Raw genomic sequence first — 27,167 nt, forward strand, 5'->3', positions numbered from 1 at the left:
GTGCGAATGCTTGTATGAGTTTGTGTTCAGGTTTTGTCAAGTTAAGATTTGATGTGTCTGTGTTTGTAAGTAACTATTGGCCTAACTATACATGATACTGATTGAAATGTAAAAATGCTTATTAAGGCTGTCATTTCTTGAAGTGTGTGGGAGAGGAGATTAGGAAGGGAATGCAGCCCTTCCTGTCACTGCCAAGACGACGAGAGGATGGGTTTATGGTGACAAATTACACATCAATGTAAGAAAAATCCAATCTGGCCGCACTTGGCTTTCTCCCATCATGGGTTTAAATCCCTTCTTATTAAAAGCTTTCATACCTATCATGTATTCTATTATTATGTTAAAATCATTTTTTATGCGTTCTTTAAAATGACTGGACATTTTCAAATTTCAACATTATTATGTACTGTATATCCCTGCACGGATGTAAGATTCAATTGTATAATATGACACTTAATTGAGAGTAATTTATTGAGATCATTATGACACAAGGAGCTGTGACATAATGTAGGGCAGAAAGGAAATAAGGCTCCTCCGATACACATGTTTGTCTGCATTAAACTTCATGACGGTGTGTTATTGCTCGTGAGTATGAGGAGGTTTGTGATTGATAAGGAGGACAAGCAGCTGTATGTGTATGACACATGTTCTCAGTGTGTGTGTGTGTGTGTGTGTGTGTGTGTGTGTGAGGGGGCCTAAGAGAGGCGGAGAGATGGGAAAGAGAGGGATGGAGGTTTGAACGATGGGGCACAGTTTGACCGAATGGACACATCTATTACAGTCCACTCACACAAAAACACAGAGATGGAGGTAGATTCACACACCTTTTCACTCTCACATGAAAACACACAAATATTGTCCACCTTATCTATAATGATATATATATATATATATATATTGAGTACATAGAAAAACTCGTAACAAAAGCTCACACTGTTTGAGAGACTATGTGTGTGTGTGTCTGTGTGTGTTTGCTAGAGGGAATTCAATTCTGAATAGCAATGAGAAAAGCATAGGGCCATAATTTAATGCATCCTAAACGTCTGCAATTGTGTGTGTCTGAATGGGTGTGTGTGCGCATCAGCGTGTGTAACTGCAACTTGTGTTCATGTGAGTGTGTATGTGTACGTACACAGCACATACATGTGTACGTACACATTTCTGTGTGTGTACATGCGCATGTATTCAATGTATGCAAATCTCAGCTGCTTAATGATAATGTATGTGATAATAGCGTGGTACTAATTAATTTATAACTTTGCACTGAGGAGGCTGTTCCAGTGGCTAATATGATTCTATTACAGCAATTAGCCCACAATGACACTGGCTAGGTCACTCACACACAGACACACACCTTACAGTATGCAAATCTCACTCTGTCAGTGTTTTTCACTCTGTCTTGCTTGTGCCCATATTTCTACCACTTTCTTCATTTTAATATGTTCCATCTTTCTCTCTCTTCCTTATTGTCTTGATCACACTAACACCAAGAAATCACTTCACTTTTACAAAATAAAACCTTGGAGACTCTCAGAGAATAAAAGAAAACTGGGCAGAGGCTCTGTTTTTAACACTGCGGGCCATATGTTTAATGTGTGAGGCTATTGTTTTGATCATCACCTAAAATCAGGAGATCTGTCAGACTCCTTGAGTTTAACTTTGACTCAGCAGCACTGACAGCCAACTGACGGCAGAGGCCAACTAACAACCAGCTGTTGCCAGCCACCTGCCAGCCAGTCACTTGCAAAACTCAGCTGGACTGCTGACATAAGCACCCAGGCAGAACAATTCAGTATGAAAAAACAACAACCACTGCCAACAGGTAGCTTATAGAGCAGCAGTACTGAGTGTTTATCTCACCCAACAACAAGTTTATTTATGGAAGGAGTCATTTATGTCTTTTTTCATGGCTATTTATCAATGGCTTTTCATTTTTGCTGTGTGTGTGTGTGAGTATGTGTACTTACTGTCCTCTGCGGTGCGCAGGGTTTCCCAGGGGCCGACTGTCTGCCCATGTGTGTGTGAAACCACCACTCTAAACGCGTACTGCGTGTACGGAGACAGGCCCTCTACATGATAGGAAAAGGTGTCTGTTGCGTTTTCCATAAGCCTAGGAGTCGATGGACAAACATAAATATATTTACTGACACACATTTGGATCAGGTCAAAATGTGCTGTGATCAAACAGGTGGTCAAAGAGGGACAGCAAATAATTAACTTTACAAATGGTGATCTAGTACTGGCTAATAAATATCTGTGTGTACTAAAGCTAAAGTACTCTACTAACTCTAGTAGTAGTAATCTATCTATCTATCTATCTATCTATCTATCTATCTATCTTTAGACTTTTAAGACAAAAATATTAACAAATTTGTCACCACTAGTCACTAGAATGTAAAATGTATGTTTACTGTTGCTATGGATGCCATTTGTCCTGTCCACAATGATTCTTTTTATACTGTATTTTTAAAATAATATTTAACATTAGGAACTCCTTATTTTCTACCTTAGCCTAAATGTTTTCTCTTTCAACTTTATCCACCACCTCTTGTTTTGCTCTTAAATGCCTGATCACGGAGATTCAGCACTGGACAGCTCCCCAGACTGTGTTTTCTGCAGTAGCAGTTCCTGTGGTCAGCTGATGTAATGTCTACATGGTACATAGTGATTACTAAATTTGCTAGCCAGATGTTTAAACTGCATGTTGTTGTTACTCAAAATTTGAATATAGAGCAGACCTGTTTGTTTCTCATAACATATTCTCTCACAACCATTTTTAGGTGGAAATGAACATGAGTAGTTATTTAGTGTTACCTGTACAGAACTGTTTTCGGGCTGAACATTTATCTGTATGGAATCTGCTGGAACCTGTATTTCAGTTTTTTTCTGGAAATGTTAGTATGTCTCAGATATAACATGTGTCTATGAGACAGTAAATTAATTCAAGAAAACAACATGTTGTATCTGTTTTATATATTCTGATGTGTTCTTTCTGAATTAATTTTATTTTAAGTGTATAAAAAGTGTCAAGAGACAAGTTTCATATGGTCACTAAACAGTAACTATCTTGCCAATACGTACAATATTTCCATAGCCTTTCATGATATTTCCATGTCATACCTGATCCCTTATCATATAATCATACAAAGGAATCTAGGACAGAGTAAAAGAATATTGTCATAAATGAGGGACCGTTGACCATTTAGCATCAGATGGATAGAAGGGATGAATGAATGAATAAATCAGGGAACAATGAGATTTCCATAGCAGAGGAGGAGGAGGGCATGGCTGTCTGATATATAATACATGTAGCTAGTCATTTATTTATTACCACAGAATGAGAGCCTCCTCTTCTTGGATTAAATTGCAATTTGTTGTCAGGAAGCATGTAATGAATACATATCAGATGCACACCCTCTCTCTCTTTTTATTCTATCGCATTTTTCTACCTCTCTCTCTCTCCCTCTGCCCTGCTCTTTGATTTTTTTTTTTCTTTTTGACTCTACCCCCCGTCTCTCCAGCTCATTTCCTCTCTGTTTTTCTGATGGTCTGTCATATTGATGTGACATATTCAGCTGTGCCGTGTGATGTGCCCCTTTGTATGTACATGTGTATGCATATGTGTATGTACACATTTTTGAGGCACATACATATGTGATCTGTATCTGAGCGTGTTGTGTGTTTCTGTCACTCTTATTGCTGTTTATTATCACGTCTCTGTCTCAGACCACTTGCATGTCCTGTGGACAACTGTGTGCAAACTTGTCCACACAGTTTATCTACTGTGTCTGTGCTCTCTCTCACCTTATCACAGGCCTCTGTGGGGATGTCCTCATTTGCAGGTTGTAATGGAGTGGACCTGGTGCGTTGGAGTGGGCAGGGACAGACCAGGATACATTCAGACTGGTACTAGTTGCATGGGCCAACCTCGGAGGTGACAACCCATCTGGGGCTATGATGAGAGAGAGAAGATGGTGAGAGGAAGACAGGAGGTTGAAGGAAGGGTGGAGGTGGTGAACATAAAATGGAGGGATGGAATGAGGACAGTCGAGGAGTAAAACATATAAGACAGCAAGAATGAAAGAAACAACATCAGAAACAATTCATTGTAAAAGGTATGTCAATTTTATATTGGCATTATTAAGCTCATTGATCAACTGCACCCTACAAGACACCTGACCTCCATCTAAGAATGGCTCTGCTTAGAGTGGAGTATAAAAAGAAGAGATGATTAAGGGAAGAGGAGACATGAAGGGGAGAACAAAGGAGAGAAAAAAAACATAACAGCAAAAGAAAAAATATCCCTTGTAAAGGAGGGTGAGAGTGCCACAAAGAGGCACCAGATTTACTGACATACAACCACTCTCTCTTTCACACACACACAAACACACACACACACACACACACACACACACACACACACACACACACACACACACACACTGTTATGACCCCGCTCTCTCAATAGTGCCCCTCTTTTCCAGCTGAGCATGATAGCATAGCGCTAGTGTTGGAAAAATCAGTAAAAACATCTTGATTCAGTATGATAGCCGTGCTCTTAACAGAAGCAGAGAAGATGCGAGGAAAGACAGAACAAGAAAGAGATAAGGACAACAAACAGTAGGAGAAAATGAGGGTGACTGTAGTGTTGACGAAATAAGAGTAGGCCCTCCGATGTATAAAGTGACTCTTCAATCAAACACACTGCTCTCTTCCCACTACTACAAGTCTGATTGCTGAAGACATCTTATCCTAAAGATGGCCGTTGCAAACACACACGCACACACACACACACACACACACACACACACACACACACACACACACACACACACACACACACACACACACACACACACACACACACACACACACACACACATATAGACACACACACACAGTATGTGAAAAAATACTCTTTGAACACTGATTCAGAATAACATTACTGATGGTTTACTAACATAAATCATCACTCTAATTCATATTCATTATCTCAGCACATACATTTTTAAAACATGACACAAGCACTCTATTTTACAAGACCTGTCTAAAAACCTGTCTGTGTGTGTGTGTGTGTATGTTTGCACCTATCTGTATTTGTGCATTTTTGTGAAAGGTCCATATGCGACTCTGTTGGCAGTGTGTGTCTGTGTGTGTGTTAGTTGTTGGGGCTAAAGAGTTAGCTTTAAGTGTGGCCTACATTCAGTATTTAGGATATCAAGTTCAGTCTGTGTTTCAGTTTCTTATCAATTTCATAAATATTGTGCCATCAGTCAGAATCACTATGCAACTAGTAGATCTAAAGCTCTGGTGATTGTTTTGCAAGCTTAATAATTGTTTTTTCCCCCATTTGGTTTAGTTTACGATGTTCTTTTTAACACGTTTTCACTGCTAAAAAGGAAGCAATAAATTATTGGATTAATAATTAATAAATTATTTTTGATGCCCACCCCCAGTTTCTACTTTTTAATAAAGAACACCCTATTGTAGATCAGCAAAATTGTCATTCCCTGAGTGAGTGTGTGTGTGTGTGTGTAATTCTGCCTCTCTGACACACACACACACACACATGCGCGCGCACGCACACACGCACACACACACACACACACACACACACAAAACACATACATCACAAAGACACACACTGGTGAGCCTGTGTCTCTTTCATGGTGTGTTAGCAGGTACAATATCAGAGGTGTCACTAATCGTTTTAAACTATGCACTTTTATGTTCACTTCTCTCTCTCTGCTCTCCTCCTCCTCTGCTCTTCTGTCTCTTGCTCCACTATCTTCTCTCTGTTCTTTCATAGAACAAGGACGCATCAAGACAGTTTGCCTTAAAGAAGTCTAAAGAGATGCCAGAGGCACAGAGGTAGAAAGAGAGATAGAAAGAGAGGAAACGTCTGGTATTTAAAATTTATACTTTCTTATGCCTTTGTTTTGAACTTGAACAGTAGAACTTTCCGAAGTCTGCCTTTTGTTGTTCTCTGACTGAGGCTTGGGTGTGGTGTGTGTGTGCATGTGTAGGTATTCAGCATTTTCGTTAACATCAGCTAAAGTGGTAAAATGTGTGTCTATTGGTGTGTGTGTGTGTGTGTGTGTGTTACCATTATCTTGAGACTACTCTGATCAGCTTTGACATTTATCAGTATTCACAATCAGCCTTTATTCTACACAATTACAAACATACATACAACACACACACACACACACACACACACACAAACGCTGTGTAAATTAGAAATATGTGTTCAGACCATTAAGTAAAGTCAATGATGTGTGTGTGTTTGTCACTGCTACTCATTGAATAATTGTTTTTTTCCTTTTGCTTAGCAAGCTATAAAAAAAGAACCTTTCCAGTTCACAAGAACAGCAATTGAAATCAGAGTAATGAGATAAAAATGTTACTATGGTTCATGCCTTGTGTGTAGAGTTAGAACCAAAGCTAAGTTATAGCCACTTAAATCAAAACATACACAATTTAGTGGAAGACAAGTGTGCCTTATTATAGTAGAGGCCATAACCATACTATCATACTCAGTTGTTCTCTAAGGAAGTAAACTCATTCAGTAACAACGACAGAGATGTTTCTTCACAGAGGGATTTATCAGGCTGATTGTTTCCACATTGTTTCCACATTTGTTATTGAATAATTACAATAATGCTTTGGTACAACTCTTTGTTGACAAGGTCATGGATCAATTAGCTTGAGAAAGATATCATGTCATGCTGGCTGTACAGTACATGTTACAGGTCATGCCTGTACTCAGAGATCAACATGAACCCTTCCTACACCTCAAAGGAAATAGACTTGATTGGATGGATGGGATGGCAGCTACTCTGAGAACATCACATTTCTTCATGCAACTCCTCATTTTTAATATTAATGAGGGTGATGAGTCACTTATCATATCAGCATGTATCTGATCAAGACATAGATTCATATGGTGGCTGTTTCTAGTGAAAATCAAGTTTGTAAGGCGTGTGTACCTGCTGGGGGCGTAGTAACGTTGAGTGGTAGGCTCTCAACACAACCCTGTGTGTTACAGCAACTGATCCAGAAACTGTAGTTGGTGTAAGGCTGTAGGTCAGTCACAGACAACCAACTGCCTGCCACTGTACTTCCATCCAACACACCATCACCATCTAAAAGACGGAGAGAGTCACACAAAGAGACATGTAAGGTCTTAGACCAAGCATGGTGTACATATCTAGTGAGCAGGAAGACAGTAATGTCTTGCACACGTCTATTTATTAAGAGTCATCAGTGTGACGATAACAGAGGGAGAGCAGAGCAGAATGAGTGAGAGTTCAAGAGAGAGGAATACGGACTGGGATTAACTGAGAGTGATCAAAAGAGAGAGGTCTCCATATTGAGGTTATGCAAGGATAGTCAAAGAACAAGGATCAGAAAATTACACTATGTAAGCCTATCCAATATATTTAGTCAGACACACACACAAACACATATCAGTTCTGTGTGAACTGATGAAGGCAGTGTGTATCAAAGAAACAAGGGGTTGTGGGTAACTAGAGCGAAACACCATCTCTCTCTTTCTTTCACACCTCTTCTACCCTTCTCTCCACTCATTTTAATCTGTCTGTTCCTCTGTGAGGCGCAGATCAAAGTCTGTGTGTGTGTGTGTGTATGTATTTGCATGTGGGACAGAGAGAGAGAGAGAGAGAGAGAGAGAGAGAGAGAGAGAGAGAGAGAGAGAGAGAGAGAGAGAGAGAGAGAGAGCGCACTTGGTGAATCTGTGTTAGATAACGGATGTGTGTGTGTGTGTGTTCTGCCGTTTCCCCATGCTCCTGTTATCTTGTTCAATTTTCTTCTTTGCCCTTTTCTTTCCATGTCCAGTTCTCCTCTTCTGTTTTGTTAGTCTCATCCTCTGTTTTGTTGTTCTTCATGTCTTATGTTGTTTTTACCTGCAATCTTTTCTAATACATCTATGGAAATATGAGCATCTCATCGCTCCTTTCTCTGTATACGATTGTCTACCGCTACCTGTCTTTGTTCTTCCTTCCATCTACATACTGCTGTTTTGCTCTGGACTCCTATATCATCTCCTCTTTCAAAGAACCTTGTCTTTTCTACACCGCTCTGGTTTGATTACTCCTTCTTTCACTTCCCCATTTCGTGCCAGACTTTGCCAGAAGTTGCCATGTTTGTGTGTGTATGTGTACACATGTGTATCTCTTTCCCTATTATCCTGTTCAACCCATCTTTACACTTCTTCATCAAAAAACCCACTTGAAATTGGTAATAATATTCAGCCTTTCATAAGAAGTAGAAGTTAGCAGTTGCATTAATTAGAATCTAGCCATGAGAAACCTAATTTAAAGTAAAACAGATCTTTATTTCTTTCTTAAAGTTTCCACTGTAAGAACATTTTATTTGAACTAAAACCTAAAACTAAGACTGAAGTTGTAATTATTGGAGAGAGAGAAAGAGAGAGAAGAGAGAGAGGGAGAGAGAGCGAGAGAAAAGAGAGAGAGAAGAGAGAGAGAGGGAGAGAGCGCGAGAGAAAAGAGAGAGAGAGGGAGGGAGAGAGAGGGAGAGAGAGAGAGAGAGCGAGAGACAGCGAGAGAAAAGAGAGAGAGGAGAGAGAGAGAGGGAGAGAAAGAGGGAGGGAGAGAGAGAGGGAGAGAGCGCGAGAGGGAGAGAGCGCGAGAGACAGAGAGAGAGAGGGAGAGAGAGAGCGAGCGAGAGACAGAGAGAGAGAGGAGAGAGCGCGAGAGGGAGAGAGAGATAGAGAGAGAGAGATAGAGAGAGAGAGAGAGGGAGAGAGAGAGCATGGTTGTATGTATTACCTTTGCTTTTGTAGTACAGTGTGTAGCTAAGGTTCCCATTTGGTCTAGGTGGGGCTGTCCAGCGGGCTCGGACTGATCGTGAGCTCTGATTGGTCAATTCTAGCAGTATAGGGCCTTCTGGGGCCATCTCTAATGTACGCATCTCCACCTGATTTAGAGAAAAAAAAAGAAAAGACATACAAGCACACTTATGTTCAAATTCACAGAAGAACAGACATGTTGCATGTGCACAATAAACTATACACTGTATTTTACTCTTTTTTAATATAATTCTACTCACACTCATCCATCCAGCAGCTACAGATGTAATTTTAAAATATAAAAAATCTTATAACAAAATCTGCCCCGTTTTGATAAGGGTCATAATGGTGTTTCACTGAGAGGATTAATTAAGGTGTTAAAATATAACACTTCAACCAGTTTTGGTTTAAAATGAAACAGCTCTACACATCTGGCCGGCATTACTTCTGCTTCTAGTTTTCTACCCTTTTTCTTTTATTCCTCCTTTCAGAGAGAAAGGAGGAATAAAAGCCTTATTCCTCTCAGCTTTTCTCTCAATTCACTCACTCTTCTCCCTCTCTCTTACCACCATCACTGCCTTCTTCTATGGAATGAATCATGTCATATTTTAAAAATGAAAAAAAAGCATAGAGAGATTGAAACTCAGTGTTTGAATGCTTAAAATCTAATAAAAAGGGTTTTGCGAAATTGTTTTAAAGGCTTGCATAATGTTTTGATTATAATCATAATTGCTTTGTAAACTCAGTTCTGAAAGGGAGTGCAAATGCACATCAGCAAAGGTTTCAAAATAAAGACTGGCCCCTCGAAACTCACGTTTCAGTTATTTAAAACTTCTTCCCTAACATATGCGCACCAGTTTTCAGATAACCATTTACAATCTTTCAAACCTGGAAAACAAACTAAATACACCCGGACAGCAGTTACAAATATGAAACTGTGTTGGAGAAACACTGTAAAAATAGTCCTGCAGTAGTGAAGAAGGGAAACTCAAATGCAAAATCGTGTTTGCAGAGATTTGACATTTTCAGCCTATCAAAACATTATGCAGGCCTTCAAAACTTAGCTTCAAAAAAGAAAAGCTAAACTGTTTTTTTCTAGATTTCAACCTTTCAAAGCTTTTTTTTTTTCCAGTTTCGAAATACGACATGATATTCATCCCATATTCTTCTGTCTCATTTACTCCTGTTACTCTCTCCTCTGCTGCTCTATGCATCCTCACTTTGCTCTGACCATTTACTCTATCCTCATCACTTCACTCTTTTATCCCTAAACTCACTCTTTCCCTGACTCCTTTCTTCTCCTTTTCCCGTCCATCCTGTCATCTCCTCCTCTTCTCCCCTTCATCCTGTTCTTACCCCTCCCCTTCCCCCCTTCCTCTCCTCCTGTTCTGCAGCGTCAGCTGTTCTCCTGGTGTTTGACTAAACATGGCGTCCGTATTGGAAAAATGCCCCAAAATATGGCCTGTCGTCAGAGACATCGTTGAGCGCGGAGTGGCATTTCCTACCAAATGTCACTGTCGCCACGCCAACCCTCGTTATTGAGCCAAGAGAATCGATCACCTTTATGACACCCAGTGACACACACACACACACACACACACACACACACACACACACACACACACACACAAAACCACTAAATGTCTGAGTAGGCAGACATGTGTGTTGGTTAGTTTCAGTGAAAATCTGCATCATAAAAATATCAATTTTGCTGTTTTGTTTCACCAACTGATGTTAAAGAATTCATCCAATCCAGTATTTTCTGAAGTGTTAGTCCAGTGTAGGTCCAGAGAAAAATGTTATATATAGCCTGAGAAATAAGCTCAGAAGTAAACAGAAAAAAGAAGAATTTCTACTGAAATTTCAAGGACAAAGATGTTTTAGTAATACGAGTGGTCACTAGGACATGCAGAAACACCACAACATTGACTTACAAAGCATGCCTATGTCCAAAGATCTCACAAAGAATCTTGCAGTTTCTCGTATTAATTAATAAATTGTGTTTACTAGTAAGAAATTCACTGACCATTGGTCCCTTGCCACAGCCCCGTGCTGTACAGGCCTGCAGCCTGAGTATGTGTCGGCTCCACGGAGAGAGTCCGTCCACCACAAAGAACCTCTGGGAGGAACTGGAGTTTAAAATGAGGACTCCATCCAGCCAGAGACCATAGCTGGTTATAATGCCTGTCAAAAGAACACATCTGATCATGACATGTATGAGATACAGAAGAAAAATAAAAATGTTTTCATGCCACAGTAAGCCTGACATCTTAGCCAGGCCACTAATGATGAGGGCTTTCCTGAGTCACTGTAAACAAGTTTTGGTGTTTATTGTCCCAAAAGTTTACATGAGTGTCTCTGTACAGCACAGAATTCTCCATGGATGTGAACATAACCAATGTGTTGCATTCACTCTCTGCCCTGAACCACAACACAACATCATAACCCTAACTCCAACTGCTAACTATAAAACAAAAAAATTCTATATGACTGAAGACAACGGTATGAAACGGTATGAAAGTGTGTTACACATTTTCTTTTACATAATTTTCAGAATTTGTTTCTAAGATTTGTTTTTCTGATGCAATTCAAGCACTGTAGGCACCGGTCACTTGTACATTGTAGGACTGTGAGACTATGAGGAATCCCAATCACAAAGTGAGCTTTGCTATGTTGGGGTGCAGTCTGGGTCATTGGATTACAATGCAAATGAAAACTGATTTAGGGGCTCCAGACCTGCCAGTCAATGTGTCCTAGTGTGATCCAATGATGAAAACAGCACTGAAACGACAAATGCAACCATGGCGTTACGAGGATAAAGGCCCTCAGAAGGACAGTACTACAGCCAACACACACACACACACAAATGTGGGTGCAAATAGGTGTGTACACTCAAACTCATCCACATGGACAGTCCCCACATGCACACAAAGATACACACACACACTAAAATAGGAACTCACATGTGTCCATACACACACAGGCACAATAATTACATTACATTACATCCACCTAATAAAAAAATGAAACAGTACGGTGCCAAATGTGCTTTTCCTTAATAAAAATGCATACAGGGGGCTCAAAAGATCAGTGCTAAGAACTAAGAGTCTATTCTGCTTTAATCATGTGTGGGTTTTATTATTGCTCAATACAGATATACACACCTATCAGGGAAATGAAGACACAAAAACCCCACGGACGCCAACTACATCTGGGAAGCTCTTAATGTGGCCAATCACATGCGTGTGCGAGAGAGTGTGTGTGTATATATGTGTGCGGACGTCTCTGTGTGCTTATGTGTGTGAATAAGCCCATATCAGTATAGGTTGTAATAAAGACAGGTTGGGAAATGAAGCAGCGAATGCATAACAGGCTTATTTCCCCTCTTTGTCTGCGTGTTGCCCCGACCTAATCCCCGAGAGGATTATCCCCCACAAATCCCTGCGGAATTGGGGAGAAGGGGGGAGAGAGAGAGAGAGAGAGAGACACACAGAATCTCACTCCTCTGGAAGCCATCACCATCATCATCGTCATTGTTGCCGTCCATTTATGGAAAAAAAAAAAGAGTAAATGAAAAAAAAAAAGGCACTGAGCTCTTCTCCCCTTTTAAGCAAAAATTAAAGCTTTTTAAGCATGAGATAATCGGGTAATCATGATTAAGTGTCTCCTTGTTATAAATTTCTGTCATCAGATGAGAAAAGCTTTAAGTAATTTATCCAGGCTAATATCCACACACATCACAGGGTTTATGGTGCGAAATGCACTCATGTGGCATTAAGCGTAAAACACACACGATTCACATTACACACACACACGCATTATGGAATTACACATACTTTAACGAGCATGGCAGTAACATTTGATAATATGTGGCAGTGCGTTGTATGTTGGAGACTGTGAAATGGGGTGGGAAATCCTCAGATGGTTTTCATCACTCAATTCATTTGGTTTCATAAGATGTGCACTTGTTAATGCCGTTCTTGATAATTAATGTTGGTGTTTTATTTGTAGAAAATACAATATTTTCAGTATACCATGTGGTAGAATAAGTTTCTTTAAACTATTTGAAGACGTACTGAACTATGTTCCTTTAAGAGACGCAAGTACATCTGATTGTTTGATGTATGTGCTATGTGATGATAACTTTATACAGTCAAAATTCAAATGTCATAATGATGTGTATCATTGCCTTCTTTGAAAGTATTTTTGGGGCATTGAAGGCAAGAAATGAGGGAGCGGGAGATACAACACAGACCCTGGTCGGACTCAAACTGGAGAGGTTGCAGTTCATGGTCAACTTTTTAACCCCTAAGATATGGGGGTGCCCCATGTTTCATTGCCTTTTGAAGGTGTTTTTAAAAATGTGTACTTTGCGCTTAGATTTAATACATACTTTGTTCTGTTCTCTGGTGTGTACGTTTTGGTTAAATGTTATTGAAGATAAACAATTACTGTACTGTAGATGCTTGAATACTAAATGGATCAGTGATATATATTCAAATACAGTTAAAAAACAGATGTGGATTTTGAAACGATGTGAGAGCAAGACATGACCCAGAGCAAGCACTTGCTTTTTACGGCTTTAGACTTTTTGCAATATTTTCAGGTTTTGCAAATGTTGAAGTATTTCAGATAGAAGTGTACTGATTGATGATGAATCTCTCCTTACTGCTTCTCACTGAAACACATTAGTCTATTGTGTAGTTAAACTCTAAACTGTTGAATTTTAATTCATGCATTCGAATTCCAAAACTGTATTGTGCAGGAGACTCTTCTGTCAGCAACTTTGAATCTCTTTAAAACATCTGCCCACAGAAAATAGTTAAGTGCAAATAACTTAGCTTAACTATTTACTCGGTTCCAAGCCAATAGCCGGATTTCAAATTCACATCATTAATACACATGAAATACGTCCAGATCTGCGCAATGGATTTTAATTGGTTGCAAGTGAATAGGATGAAGGTAAGAAGAGTAGAGAACACTGAGGGAGAAAGGCAGTCACTGTGAGTCTGTGTGCTTCCAGCCTGCAGTTCTCTATTCAGTCAAAAGGGAGCACTTTTCATCCACTTAAAGGAGCTTGGTGAAGCACTGCCCTCTCACTCCCGGTCTCCGTTAGTCTCTGTCTCAAATTGTATGTTCTCTCCCCTGTCTTTGTCTCTTTCTCTCTCTGAGTCCTTCATGCCCTCTCCTTTTGGTTTCTCTTCCAGTTTTCCTCTAACTGTTTTAACTCTGTCTCATCTGATTCCCTTCACAAAGTACAATGTTCTCCTGTTTCACAGTCACATGTACGGGATGCCTGTACGATGGTCCAGGTCTTCGAATGCTGTTATCCTCATCCTGATTCTTGTTAATGTTTCTCCTCTTCTACATGTTTTATCTCAGTTTCCATTAAAAAACAACTATTAAAAAACATTGTCATTGTCAAAGCGTGTATGTGTTTGCGTGGGTTTAGCTCTTCATCCTAAATGTCACTGTTGATAAATGTTCATGTATATTTGAATGTTTTTGGCTATGTATCTGTCTGTATGTGCCAGATTAAGTGTGTGTCCTCTCACCATTTGGAGTGCCAGGAGGTGTCCAGCTGACGTTGAGTGCATGCGGGGACAAAGGGATGACCAGCGGTGCAGGAACACTCTCTGGGGTGCTCTCCTCAGTGTGCGCCTGGCTGGGAGGGCTTAAGGTACACCCACCTCCTGTGCAGGCCTGACAAGAAACACACACACACACACACACACACACACACACACACACATTAATGTATGGATTAATGTGATGATGCAAATCAAAAAAGTGATGTGACAGAGTGAGGGACTCACAGCGAGTGTGATGGTGTAAGCTGTTCCGGGGGTTAAGTTGCGGAGTGTGTGGTCTTCAAAAAGTTCTGAGCTGTTATAGGCGAGCACCGGCTCTGCACCATCATGTGTCAGGAAGATGGAATACAACTCCAAAGCGCCATTGACCTGAGAGGGACGTGACCACCTGGAGAGGGAGAGAAGAACCAGCAGAGATGGACGTAACGAAGTACATTTACTACAGCTCTGTACTTAAGTTCAGATTTCAGGGACCAGAGCATTACTTTAATATCCCATTTTCTAAGAGCTTTTCAGTGAGACACCTTTACTGCATTTCAGGGGGAAACATTTGACTTTTTATTCCACTATATTTTTCATATAGCAGTAGTGTCAAGTTAATTTACAGATTCAAAATAAGGCTGGTGTTATTTCATCTTTTTAGTCACAACATTTCTCTGAAGACACCAAAACTACAAAGAAAGTTTTTCCTGTTTAACTACAGTTAACTACAGTTAAACAGCCTGATATATAATATATATATATATATTTTTACACATTTAAAATTTCACATTTAATTATATACTAATATATCATTCAAAAATAACCGTCACTGACAGCTACTTTTAAATATACTGTATATTAAGATGTTACCAGAACTGCTTGAATGTCATTGGTTGCACGTGTTAACTGACTGTTTATTATGCAGAACTAAATATTCTACTATTTCTAAAAAAAAACAATGTGTATATATTGATGGTATAGTGCACAGGTATTTATTATACAACGGCACCATTAAGACTAAAGATCAAAATATGATTGTAAGAGAGACAAAACAAAAATGTATCTGTGGGCTTCCTTGGCAGTCCTTTTGTCCTATGACTGCACCAGATTTCTGTTTGTGTATCTGTGCGTGAGAGTGTGCACACACACACACACACACACACACGTGTGTGCCTTTCTCATTGTGTTTCCATCTATTTGCAGATGGAAACACAATGCTGAGAGCTAAGGTTTCTTAGACACGACACACACACGTAAACTGTACACACAGTTTCCTTTGTAAGGTAGAGGTGTCTCCTTTTCTATATTTAGACAGGAAGGTCATCCCCAACAGAGAGAGAGAGAGGGAGAGGACAAGAGACAAGAGAGTATTTATAAATAGAAACAAGTTGACTATCCATTACAAAATGTGAAAGAAAGTATGAACCTAATCTTTGCTATGCACACTTAACTTCCCTGAAGAACAACAATGTTTTGTATGCTTCATTATTGCTAAACTACTGTTGTTGTTTTTTATGTATTCTAATGAGGGATTGTGGGAGCTGCTGAATGTGTCTGGATGATCAGCATCTATCTACTCTCCTTTTAAATGTGAAGTGATTTGTGTCTGTTGATGTTGTTGAAGAGATTTTGAAGCATGTAAAAAGTTGTGCAGTCATGAGAAAATGAGAGGTAACTGTTTGTGAAGGGGCCGGGTTGTTTATTTCATTTCATCCTAACTTTGAAAAATACATTTCTATAGTAATACTATTTTTAAACAGGGATTTACACACGTGTTTTATAAATGATGGACCTTGATCCACTTTTTTCCCTAAGATTTTGAGAATATCATAGCAAATACATAATTCCTAAATAAAGGAGCACTAAAACATGTTTTATAAATAGTTCTGCAATTCTCACAAATCCCTGAGAGTAACTCAACCCTCCTGGCATGGTAGCAGAGGGAGGCCATTTTAAAAAGTGATGGATTCCCTTCTTGGTTCCTCCCATTAAAAGCCAGTTTTTGAATGACTGATGAGTGTGTGTTAGCACACAATTAGCCACTGTGGCTAATCTATCACATTTATAATAAGATTTATATGCTGTCGATTGGCAGTGTGATGTATGTCCACTTTTGAAAAACTAAATCAAAGGGGAGTTGTAATAATCTGTGTCATAATTCACTGCGGTAATGGTTTTTAGAAAACCATTGGTTTTAAAAGTGTGTTATGAAACACACAGATGAACAGAGGGGTTAAATTGAAAACCATGCACTTGAGATGCAGTAGGTTCAAATTCTGCATCTTCCCTCTTTCCAATCTTTCCTACTGTTCTCTACATTGCCCACTCAACAAAACAGCATTGGTGCCATCAAATAATCACAAACAACACATTAAAGTATTGAAGATTGGAAATAAAACTGAGAAAAAGAATACAAACCGGAATATAAAACAAATAGGATTGTTTTAGTTAAGATAGGTATAGTTGATTTTACCTCTCAATACGTCATGTGTCCCATCAGGTTTTCTATGTATTTGTGACACAATTTCTGACAGTGTGGGTATTTTTGCAGCTGTATCTGCTGGTGTGTGTGTGTGTGTGTGTGTGCGTGTGTGCGTGTGTGTGTGTGAATGTGTTTGTGGCAGGTACTGCGAGGTGAGGTCGGGGAATAAATCTGCTGATATTGTTTTGTTGGCATCCTGCAGCCTCCCTCAACCTTTCTCACAGTCTCTCACCCTCTCTCTCTCTCTCTCTCTCTCACACACACACACACACACACACACACACACTATCTCACTTTCTTTTTAAACATTTCTTACATTTCCTTCACATTTTTCCACAGTTGTGCTGTCTTTCTCTCTCTGTCTTTCTCAGCTTTTCTCACAGACACAATAGAGAGGTATTGACCAAGTATGATCTCTCAACCTCAGCCTATTACCAATGTGCTAACAAGGCAATACGCAGCCTTCCCACACCTGGTGAATATATAGCTGAAAAACATTTTAAAGGCTCAGGGTATGATACATATCCCTGTTCTGCAGACAGCAGTACTCTCATGGATGATGTATTACACCTAGTCATTTGTTTTTCATGCCGTCAACTGGTGCATAAGTACAAATTAAGACCCTTTGTGAAAAAATATTGTCAATATATTTTATTTCCTAAGATTCTGAGTAAGAGGAAAATGAACGTGTGGTCAGAACCACAGGTAAACTGATACGCATAAATCCTAACTATGTTTTGTGGCTCCGTAGAAACACAACTGACTCTGGTTAATAGGGTTAGCAATAAATAATACTAATTTTTCAAACATTAGTTTACCTCAGCATGTTGATTTCTCTGTTTTTGCTTTCCCAGTGTTCCCATTTCCTCTGATGGCAATTTGCATCACTTTAACACACATTTAATTTAGGATCAATCCTGATGTCAGGTAAATAAGAGGAAATCAGTGGCCTGTGCAAGTTGCGAATCAGGCATGGGGTATTATCAATTTTCTGTCTTTTTAAATCATTCTGAGTAAATTTAAGAGAAGGGGAAGTACTCATGAATGAGGTCCAACGGTTCAATGCCTCTTTGTCACTAAACCACTCCTACTGTACACGACATTCAGTACAGTTGAGCACTGCTTATCCAAGACAATCAAAGCATTTCCAAGATCATCACATCTTAACCACACACACTCACCATTTACCCTCTCAGACACTGTGTGCCTTCATATTACTCCTTCTCCATCCTCTCACTCACCCTCTGTGTATGTGTGCATGTGTGTGCGCGCGTATGAGTGGCACTGTGCCCTCCTGCGGTGAGTCCCACTGTAAGTGACAGTCAGGACACTAATGGCTTTCACGCAGATTGACTCTTATATACACACACACACACACACACACACACACAAACCAAGAACATTTGCACATGAACATGATGGAAAAAGTGCAGAGATCTATCTTCCTCTGTCCCCTCCCTCTAGAGGTGAAAGGTCAAGTGCAGAAGAATATTCTGCATGGTAAACACAACTGCAGAAGGTCACTGGCTCGGTCTCACCCTCCTTCTCTCTCTCTGTATTTCACACAACATATGAAATACAAATGAAAACCTATAATATACCTTGAATTACTTTTATTCTTACCAGTGATGAAACAGTGAATACTCACTTTCTCTCTGAGTAAATGGTTTGCTAAAAACAATGACACACACATAGATGGTATGTGTACAGTATACACAGTATACACACAGTTACAGAATACAAGTAAATAAATCAAATGGCTTTAGTGAACTTTCTTTACATATACAGTGCCATCAGGTGTGTCATGCGGAGCCCAGCTAAGTGTTTGTGGGTGTGGGTGTGTATGTGGGCACGCACTTACTCCACCAGAATAGTCCGCGAGTCAAGCAGGGTAAGAGTTGGTGCTTGTAGAGGCCCAGGAGGAAGCTGAGAGGTCAGTATAGTAACTTGTGAACTGTTGGTGCAGCCCACTGAAGTGCAGGCACTCAGTACAAAGACATGGGTGGAATACACACCAAGACCTGAAACACACACACACACACACACACACACACACACACATACATTCACCAAGATAGCAAGAGACAGAGAGGAGAAAGAAATAAAGATAGACACAAACAAAAATGATGGCTCAATTCTGTCTATGGTTCAAATACATAAAACAAGTCTTTGATTTACATCACAAACCTAAGTTGCTCTCACAACTTGTTATTGTGAGGGGATTTAACCCTCATTTAACCCCCGGCCCCTCAATTCTGTCTATGTTTTTTACAGAAATATTCCTCTGTGCCCCCCTCCTTTCTTTTAGCTCTGTTTCTTAATCATTGTTTCTTTTTCAGTGTCTATCTTTGCCTGAAAACTATTCTCCATCTGTCTCAATGTTGCAATCTCACCCTCTGTAATACGATCTATTCTTGCACATACTGTATAATTACTACGTCCATAATCCTTCCAATCACTGTGAACATCAGACACTCGGTATTATTAACCCAGCATGGGTAATATGTGCTATCATGCATTCATTAACTTACAAAGACACACACATACAGTGGGCAGTGTGATGTTTTGCCCGCCATGTGAGTGTGTGTGTGTAAAATCAAAATGAGTGATAATCTATTCTATTGCTCATATAAAATGTCATACAGGATGACTCTCCTGTCTATGCGAGTCTGTGTCTATCCCTGCATACTGTATGTGTGCGCATCTTTCATGGAGAGTATGTCTTATACTGTATGTGCGTGCATACGTGTGTGTGTGTGTGTGTGTTTGCGTTCCTCAGTCTGTGTGTATCTATTTGCATCCTGGTGCAGCACTCTAGTCTCAGTGGTGTGACATGTGTTTCGTACCTACTTTTAGTCTCTTTAGTGGAAGCTTTCAAAGCAAACTGTGTGCATGCATGTGCGCTAATGTTTAGTGTTCTTTGTTTCTCCACTGCTTCATTTTCATGTGTGTGTATTTAGCGTTCTTTTTCAAAGTGCTATTCCCCTGGTAAGAACTGGGATGCTCTTTCCTCTTTCAAATGCTAATCCCCCACTCCACTTTGCTTTTCTTCGCTCTTCCCCTTCTCTTTACACTGAGGCCCCATCCCTCCAGTCACACTCTCACACACTCTCTCTCTCTCTCACACACACACACACACACACACACACACACACACACACACACTCTCTCCTCTTTACCAGTGATGTTGTGTTGTCTGTCTTTCCCCCGGTAGACCATTTGGTTGTTGTGATAGAGGAGGTACTCAGTAATGCCTCCATTGGGCCTATCATTGGAACAAAAAACTTACATGAGGGTGATATTATTATATTAAATTTAACATAGACTATTTTGATGTTTTGATTCAATCAGGGCATCTTTATTCAGGGTGAAAATAAAATATGTATGCTACACAAAAGCAGATATGACTGTCATTATCATTCAACATTATGTTTGTTTTATGTACAAGTTAATTCACTAAAATACTGTATGTATCTTTACCTCACATAAAGTAGTAGGTCAGAAAAGACATTTATAATAACATGACAGAAGATCAGGTCTGTACTTACTTATGTAACAACTTACAACTTAACACATAAACAACATAATGACCAACAAAGTTGGATGTGAGACAGGTAGATGAGACTATGTATCATGTTATTACCTTGCTGGAGGTTCCCAGGTAACATAGAGAGCTGAGGGGGATGAGACTGCAGCTGGAGGAGAGACAGCATCTGGAGCTGAAATTGTAGGAAAATAAAAATATTTGTTTATGTATAGTATATAATATTATCAACATTAAAATCTTACTATATCAAAAGGCATATACCTTAAACTAAACAATGAAATAAACTCTGGTGAGTCACAATTTTATAGAGTTTATTATTCTATAATATCTGATGTCACAGATCTATAAGAAGAAAAGGACAGTTTTCTGAATTTATTTTCCCTTGATCTAGTGGAGAAGGTGAAAAAAATGTGCCTGTGCTCATGGAAAAGTGAGTAAAAATGTGCCCATATGAGGTTTTGTGCGTTTGAAAAATAGACTTTGGCAAAACAGAGTTATAAATAAGTTACGTCTCCAGTCTTTGTAACATGGTTCAGTGTCTTAACTCTGCGCTCAGTGAGAATCAATACAGTAATCTGTTTTTTTTCTTTTACTTCAGATTGATTTTTGCTGTCTCTGCACTGACCCCTGCCGTCACATTATCTCCCCAAGAAGGCCAGTTAGTCCAACACAGATTAATGTAGCGACTAACATATGAAGAAAAATCTCTATGTTCCTCTTCCACTTCCTCTTTCCTTATACATGTAATCTTCCCTCCATGACCTCCCAGATGAGAAAAATATTACTCTGTACTATCTGCCTTTCACTTGCAATGTGCTTTATTCTTTTATCATCTTGTGTCTTGCTCTATCCAGCCATCTTACATCTTCTCCCTTCTCTGCTCGTGTTTATTTCATTCCGACTTGTCCCTCTTTCTTGTCTTGCCTCTCCTCTTCCGTCCTCTTAAGAGCTAAAAATCTCCATCACTGAGAAGACAGGATGAGAGTTTCTGAATGTGTTTGGAAGTGTGTCTGTGTGTGTGTCCAGATGCACAGTCATAAATGAATGCTACTGGTAAGGGATAGAGAAAGACAGAAGTTCTGTTCATGGGTGTATGTATATATCTGTATACTGTATCTGCATTTGTGCTCTACAACCTTACCTTCCTCCGGGGTTGTGAGGCTCGATCTCAAATCATTATCATCACCACTGTCATTATGAAGACTCTCAGTGCAGCCAACAGGACTACAGGCACTTACAGTGATAACGTATCGAGTGGATGGAGTGAGGCCTGGCAGCACACCTGGAGAGGAGAGCATGAACATAACGGACTGAGGCAGAGAACACAGACAGAGGGACTTTGGCTCTACTTTGTGTCTAACTCACACTGCTGAGGTAGTACCTCATATTAGCTTTGGCTGAACCTTACGATGCATTTTTGTAATGTACATTACATGTACACGGGCATGTTGTAAGTACTGTTTTAAGTTACAGTTGAAAAGATGTGAATCTATGTAAACACTACTTTGTGCCAACCCTGGCTACATGGCTAAATGCCTTTTAGTGAAGTATGCATCAATGTTCTTCAATAGTGCAATTTAAATGCTTTACTTGTTTCTATGCGCCACTGTTGCTAAGCAAACTTACTGCGTTTGGCAAACAACGAGAGTCTATTCTAATTGTAACGCTTCAGTCGTCTCTCTGATGTTTTTTGTCCTAGCCGTCTCTGCCCTCTTCACTCCTTTCCGTATTTCTTAAGTCACTCTTTTACACCCCCCTTCTCTTCTCTTCCACTCCCTCCAACTCTCCTCACCCTCTGTGTCCAGTCACCCTCTACTTGTCTCTCTCTCTCTCTCTCTCTCTCTCTCTCTGTTACCCATGTCTTTTAATTCAATTAGGGGCCAGGGCCCCACTTCGCTGTCATTACACCCTCATTTGCTTTCTGTGTTTTTTAGCCGTTGGTGTAATTCTGCAGTCAGGTGTCGAGGCCATCATAAATTAACAAGAAGCCTTATCACGGTGGACTTAATGTCTGGCAAAGAGAGAGGGAGGGAATGGGGAGCAGCGAGAGAGACACTGAGAAAGACGGGGACAGAGCTCATCTTCATATTTGCCTGGAGACATGGCAGAGTGGATGAGAGGAGGGACGAATAGCAGCAGCGGACGCAGACATCATCATCATCATAAAAGATGAAGTGAGGGAAGATAGAAAAGTGAGCAACAGAGAGAGAAAGAGAGAGAGAGAGAGAGAGAGAGAGAGAGAGAGAGAGAAGGAGCGATGCCAGGGTATGACATCATTGGGGTAGTCCTGAATGTCTTATTCCAAATGGAGACAGTCTCCTAAAGCTGGGGACTTGCCAAGGAGACATTAACAGGGTTGCCTGGGACAGTGTGTGTGTGTTTGTATGAGAGACAGAAGTGAGTGAAAAAGGCAGCATGAATGTGTTTTCACAAAGTGCCAAAATACCCTTTCAGGCCTCACAAGAAGGTGGCAGGAAACCAGCTACAATAAGTTAAATAGGACAACGGCAACAAGTTAAGTTAAATTTCCCTCATTGGCGGCATCACTGAACTGAATGTATGTTTAATATATGTACTACATGTACATGTAAACTATCAAACGTTTGTGTGTGTTTTACCTGTGAAATTTCCATTAGCCAGGTACGTGGCTTTGATGGGTGGTACTTCTGGCTGGTCTCTATTGTAGGCCTTCAACTCATATCTGTCAATCAGCCCTGTGATGTCACCAGTGGGTGGCACCCAGCTCACCTTGGCACTGAAGCCATTTGAGCTCTGCACTGTGGTAGGAGGTGGTACAGACCTGGGTACTAAAGAGAGAGAGAGAGAGAGAGAGGGGGACAAATGAGAGGACACTGTGAAGAGAAGAATACTGTGGATCAAGACAGAAGAGTAAATAAGTATAAGCAGCAATAACCACATCCCACAATTACACTAAGCAATACATAATAAAGACAAAAGAACGGAAGAAAGAAAAATAAAAGAATTACATTAGGTCAGGAAGAGGAAATGTCAAAAGAAAAATAACAAAAGCAAAAAAAAGGGGAAAATAGAGAAAGAAAAAGCAGAACAACAAGTTGAAAGCACATGAGGTTAAAGAAAAAGCATCCCCCATCTCTCTGTGTTTTAATAGGCCCAGTAAATCATACCTCACCATTAGCATAAATAGTATTTATGAGAGTAGTAACTTTTTCAGCACTGATTTAATATAGCCAGCCATTCATTCTGGGCTATATTTCACAGCAATCAGCCTCCCTCCTTCTCTCTAGCACTCCCCATCTTTCTCTCTCTAACACCCTCAGTAGTTCAGGATGGTCCAGCTCCTCTGCCCCCTCCCTCCCTTCCTCTCTCTCTCTAACCGCCTCACAACCACCTTCATTTTCTGCCTCCATCCATCCTTCCATCCAACTTCGCACCCGGCCCCTCCCTCTCTTATCCTGGACAGAGATGACTGGCTGTCTGTGCAAACTCTTAAAACAGTCAAAGATGCAGCCTGGCAGACATACTTTTGTGTAGCAAACAGCATTTATAAACAGCTTGTAAGCTATAAATTTACATTCTGTCTATCTTTCATCTCCTTAATCTCGCTCATTCATTCCAGCCGGCTGTGCTTGGTTTTGCACAGGAATTTACAGTGTATTAAGTCATAAAATAGTGCACCGTTGAGGAGCTGCTTCATGCTCTATCTCCTGCGACCTTTTTTGTTTTTCTTCTGTCAGTCATTAACTCCTTTTTACCTTACAATTTTCTCACCATCTTTCTTCACTTCAGCTATTCTTACGTCTATTCATGCGTCTTTTTGTCTATCCTTTTCTTCTTTCTTTCATTACCCGCTCACCTTGCATCTTTCCTTTTTTTGACTCTTTTTTACTTCCTCCCACCTTTCCTCTCAGTCCGTGTCCTCCATCCTCCTCCTTTTCCCTCAGTTCTTAATGTTTTTAGCACTTCCTCCCTCCCTTTCCTTCATTCCTCTCTGGTCATAGCGTGGTATACTGAGACCTACCAGTGTATCGTTCACTACTAACGAGCAGCTTTATATTACACAAGGGACCACACAGGCCATTCTGGGTTAACAGCCTTTTACTGGGATGCCCTTTATAGAGGCCTTATCAATCTCTCATACCGTCTGGCACATGTAATATCACTGGCTTTGGATAAGTCTCACATACTGTACGACATAGCAGTGATTTTACATCCAAAATCTCTTTAGAACAAAGAGGAACACTATAGAACAAAGTCAACCTGAGGGAATATTTACGCCTTGTCGACCGTGCCAAAATGCATCAGAGTAAAACATGTTTCAGTCAATCTGGACAAAATCGTACATTTTGATAGTGACTTTGTAAATTAAATGCTAAGATTACACAGTACATTGAACAAACATATATAACATGTAAAGAGGAACACAAACACACAGCATGCTAAAACCTGAGGCTTGGGAATACTAAAGAGCCTTGTCACTCTCTCATACTTTTAGAACGTATCAGTATGTATTTTACCTTTGCTTCGGCTGCGTCCTCTCTGCCAAGGTCCTGTTGCCCAACCTCCAGCAGCCAAGGCCACAAATCTGTACAAGTACTCTTGAAAGGTATGTTTGTGTGTGTTTGCAGATTGGAGGAGGGGTTTGGGATGCACATGGAACAGGGGAGATACAGATTTCTTACATTAAAAGAAAATATATTTGAAAAATCTGAACAAAAGAGATGCATCACATGTCTGTAACACCAAAAAAAACAATACCGCGATTGTCACATTTACCTCTGTGATGATTAATAAACAATAGTCGATTAAATACACCTGTGCACAAGATTCTCCATCCCCACAGTTTGTACTGAACAATAAACTGAAAATCATGGATTATGAGAATTAAAATCAAAATAAATAACAGTACCACTAGATCTGAATGACTTTCATGGCTTCTGTTATTTCACTCCAACAGAGATTCTCTGTTGCACTTAAGGGGAAGGTGGCAGCCTGTTTGAAGGAATTCATTTATTGAACATATTGATATGACTTAAATTTGATCAGTGAGAGAGCCATAATGTTGGTTAGGTTACTTTTTGATCAACTGCCCTGCCCTAATATATATAAATAAAACGGGATTTCTTGGATTGTTAGCTCGTAGTCACCTCTATGTCTGTCAAAAAATGTTGGAGCAAAGTAATATCCCCAGTATGACCTTAAATCAGATAAGTCTGATGCACACATTATTGCCAGGAGCTGAGGAATACAAACTCATCTGAAAAGAAAAAAAGAAAGCACATCCTTCTCCTACTGGTAAATACTATACTTTTATAATTCTTATAATTATTTATAATTTCCCTTTAGTAATAAGCTTGATTGCTGATTGGAAATGGACTTGTGTGCTCCTTTGATTGAATGCCGTTTTTTTAAACTGGCTGTTGCGACAGAGACTAGAGCATCAATGCCATGTTCTTTGTATTGTTTGTTTGATGTCTGAGGAGGGTCTAGTGTGCCAGAGGTGTCTCTGTATTAGTGCAGTTATGTATGTGTATACTGTGCATCGTTACCAGTGAAAGGCTGTAGACTGTAATCCGTGGCTTGTGTCTTCCTCCCACTATACACCAACACTGAATCGTTTCCTCTGCAGTTGTACCGGCTTTCACTGGTGGGACAGCCGTCTAAGTAGACTCTGACAGAACGTCGGGCAACAGAGAGATTAACACTTTCACTGACTGGAGGGTTTGTTTCATCACTTCGTATGGTAAGACCCCTTATGCAACCTCCTAGGCCTGTGAAAGAGAAAGAGAGTAGAAGGAAAGAAAAAAGAAAAGGAGATTGAGAGAAAAAGAGGAGACAACAGAGAAGAGGAGGAGAATGTGAGAAGAGTACATCTTTCTGAAAACTTTGTGAGATGCTTGTCTAAATAGTTTAAATAAGCATCATAAGCATCCTCCTGGTTGGTTCATTTAATGCTGCCCTGGCCAGATAGAGGAGTTACAGTCGAAGCAAACATGACCTGCAAGTACCTATACTCTCACTTGTTTAACTCCATTGATGAAAACCAAAAAACAAGTAAATGCCATGTTAGACCAGCTGCATAAAACTGTTTATGATGTCAAGGAAACCAAAAGTTTAGCTGCCCTGCCTGTGTATTGTATACTGTACCAATCACAAGCTAATGCTATTTCTGTGCGTACATACTGTATATCTCACCGTGTTTGTGACTTTGGCGGTCCAGAGCAGGATGTATGAGCTCCGTGGGCACGCCCCCCAAGTATAATGGCGAATCAACTCTCAGCCTCACTGCCCCGCCCACTCCCATTGTGTCCTCTGCCCAGTCATCGACTGCAGCAGAGATAAGCAAGCCACGTTTTGCCAATGAAAGCTGTTTCCAGTCTCCATCACAGTAACTAAGCCCCACCCACATGCTGAGTTCAGTCACATGACCTTCAGAGGCGAGAACGAAGGACATAAGACCGGCTTCCAGCTCCACCTAAAGATACACACCAATTAACAAAATATTAAAAGCTAATTCTTTGTCATGTATTATTTGTGTATTTTCAATAATTAAACAATTATTTGAAATTTGTCTGTGCTCCTTACCAGCATGTAGTCTTCAGTTTGTGTGTTGTATGTAAAGAGCAAAAGTGCATTGAGCTGGTCTGTTCTGAAATCCATAGAAATGTCAAAGTCCTGTCCTCCACTGAATACATCTCTACCCATCTCCAAGTAACCTGAAACAAGGAGGATATAATTACCAACAACATGCCATGT

General features: G+C 40.1%; 1 protein-coding gene across 1 annotated transcript in view; it reads right to left on the reverse strand.

Annotated features, from left to right (window-relative positions):
* ush2a (Usher syndrome 2A (autosomal recessive, mild)) overlaps positions 1–27,167 on the reverse strand; it is a 190,163-nt gene that overhangs the window by 87,592 nt on the left and 75,404 nt on the right. The window contains exons 34-49 of the mRNA XM_070906384.1: positions 26,997–27,127; positions 26,607–26,886; positions 25,961–26,182; positions 24,929–25,009; positions 23,051–23,239; positions 21,574–21,714; positions 20,529–20,604; positions 20,065–20,150; positions 18,747–18,906; positions 14,647–14,809; positions 14,386–14,533; positions 10,857–11,014; positions 8,811–8,958; positions 6,990–7,145; positions 3,805–3,952; positions 1,968–2,110 (exon numbers count right to left, since the gene is read on the reverse strand). Coding sequence (XP_070762485.1) covers positions 1,968–2,110; positions 3,805–3,952; positions 6,990–7,145; positions 8,811–8,958; positions 10,857–11,014; positions 14,386–14,533; positions 14,647–14,809; positions 18,747–18,906; positions 20,065–20,150; positions 20,529–20,604; positions 21,574–21,714; positions 23,051–23,239; positions 24,929–25,009; positions 25,961–26,182; positions 26,607–26,886; positions 26,997–27,127 — 2,430 coding nt within the window. The remainder of the gene's footprint in view (positions 1–1,967; positions 2,111–3,804; positions 3,953–6,989; positions 7,146–8,810; positions 8,959–10,856; positions 11,015–14,385; positions 14,534–14,646; positions 14,810–18,746; positions 18,907–20,064; positions 20,151–20,528; positions 20,605–21,573; positions 21,715–23,050; positions 23,240–24,928; positions 25,010–25,960; positions 26,183–26,606; positions 26,887–26,996; positions 27,128–27,167) is intronic.

Source organism: Enoplosus armatus, chromosome 1, assembly GCF_043641665.1.
Source record: "Enoplosus armatus isolate fEnoArm2 chromosome 1, fEnoArm2.hap1, whole genome shotgun sequence".
In the NCBI taxonomy this organism is placed as follows: Eukaryota; Metazoa; Chordata; class Actinopteri; order Centrarchiformes; family Enoplosidae; genus Enoplosus; species Enoplosus armatus.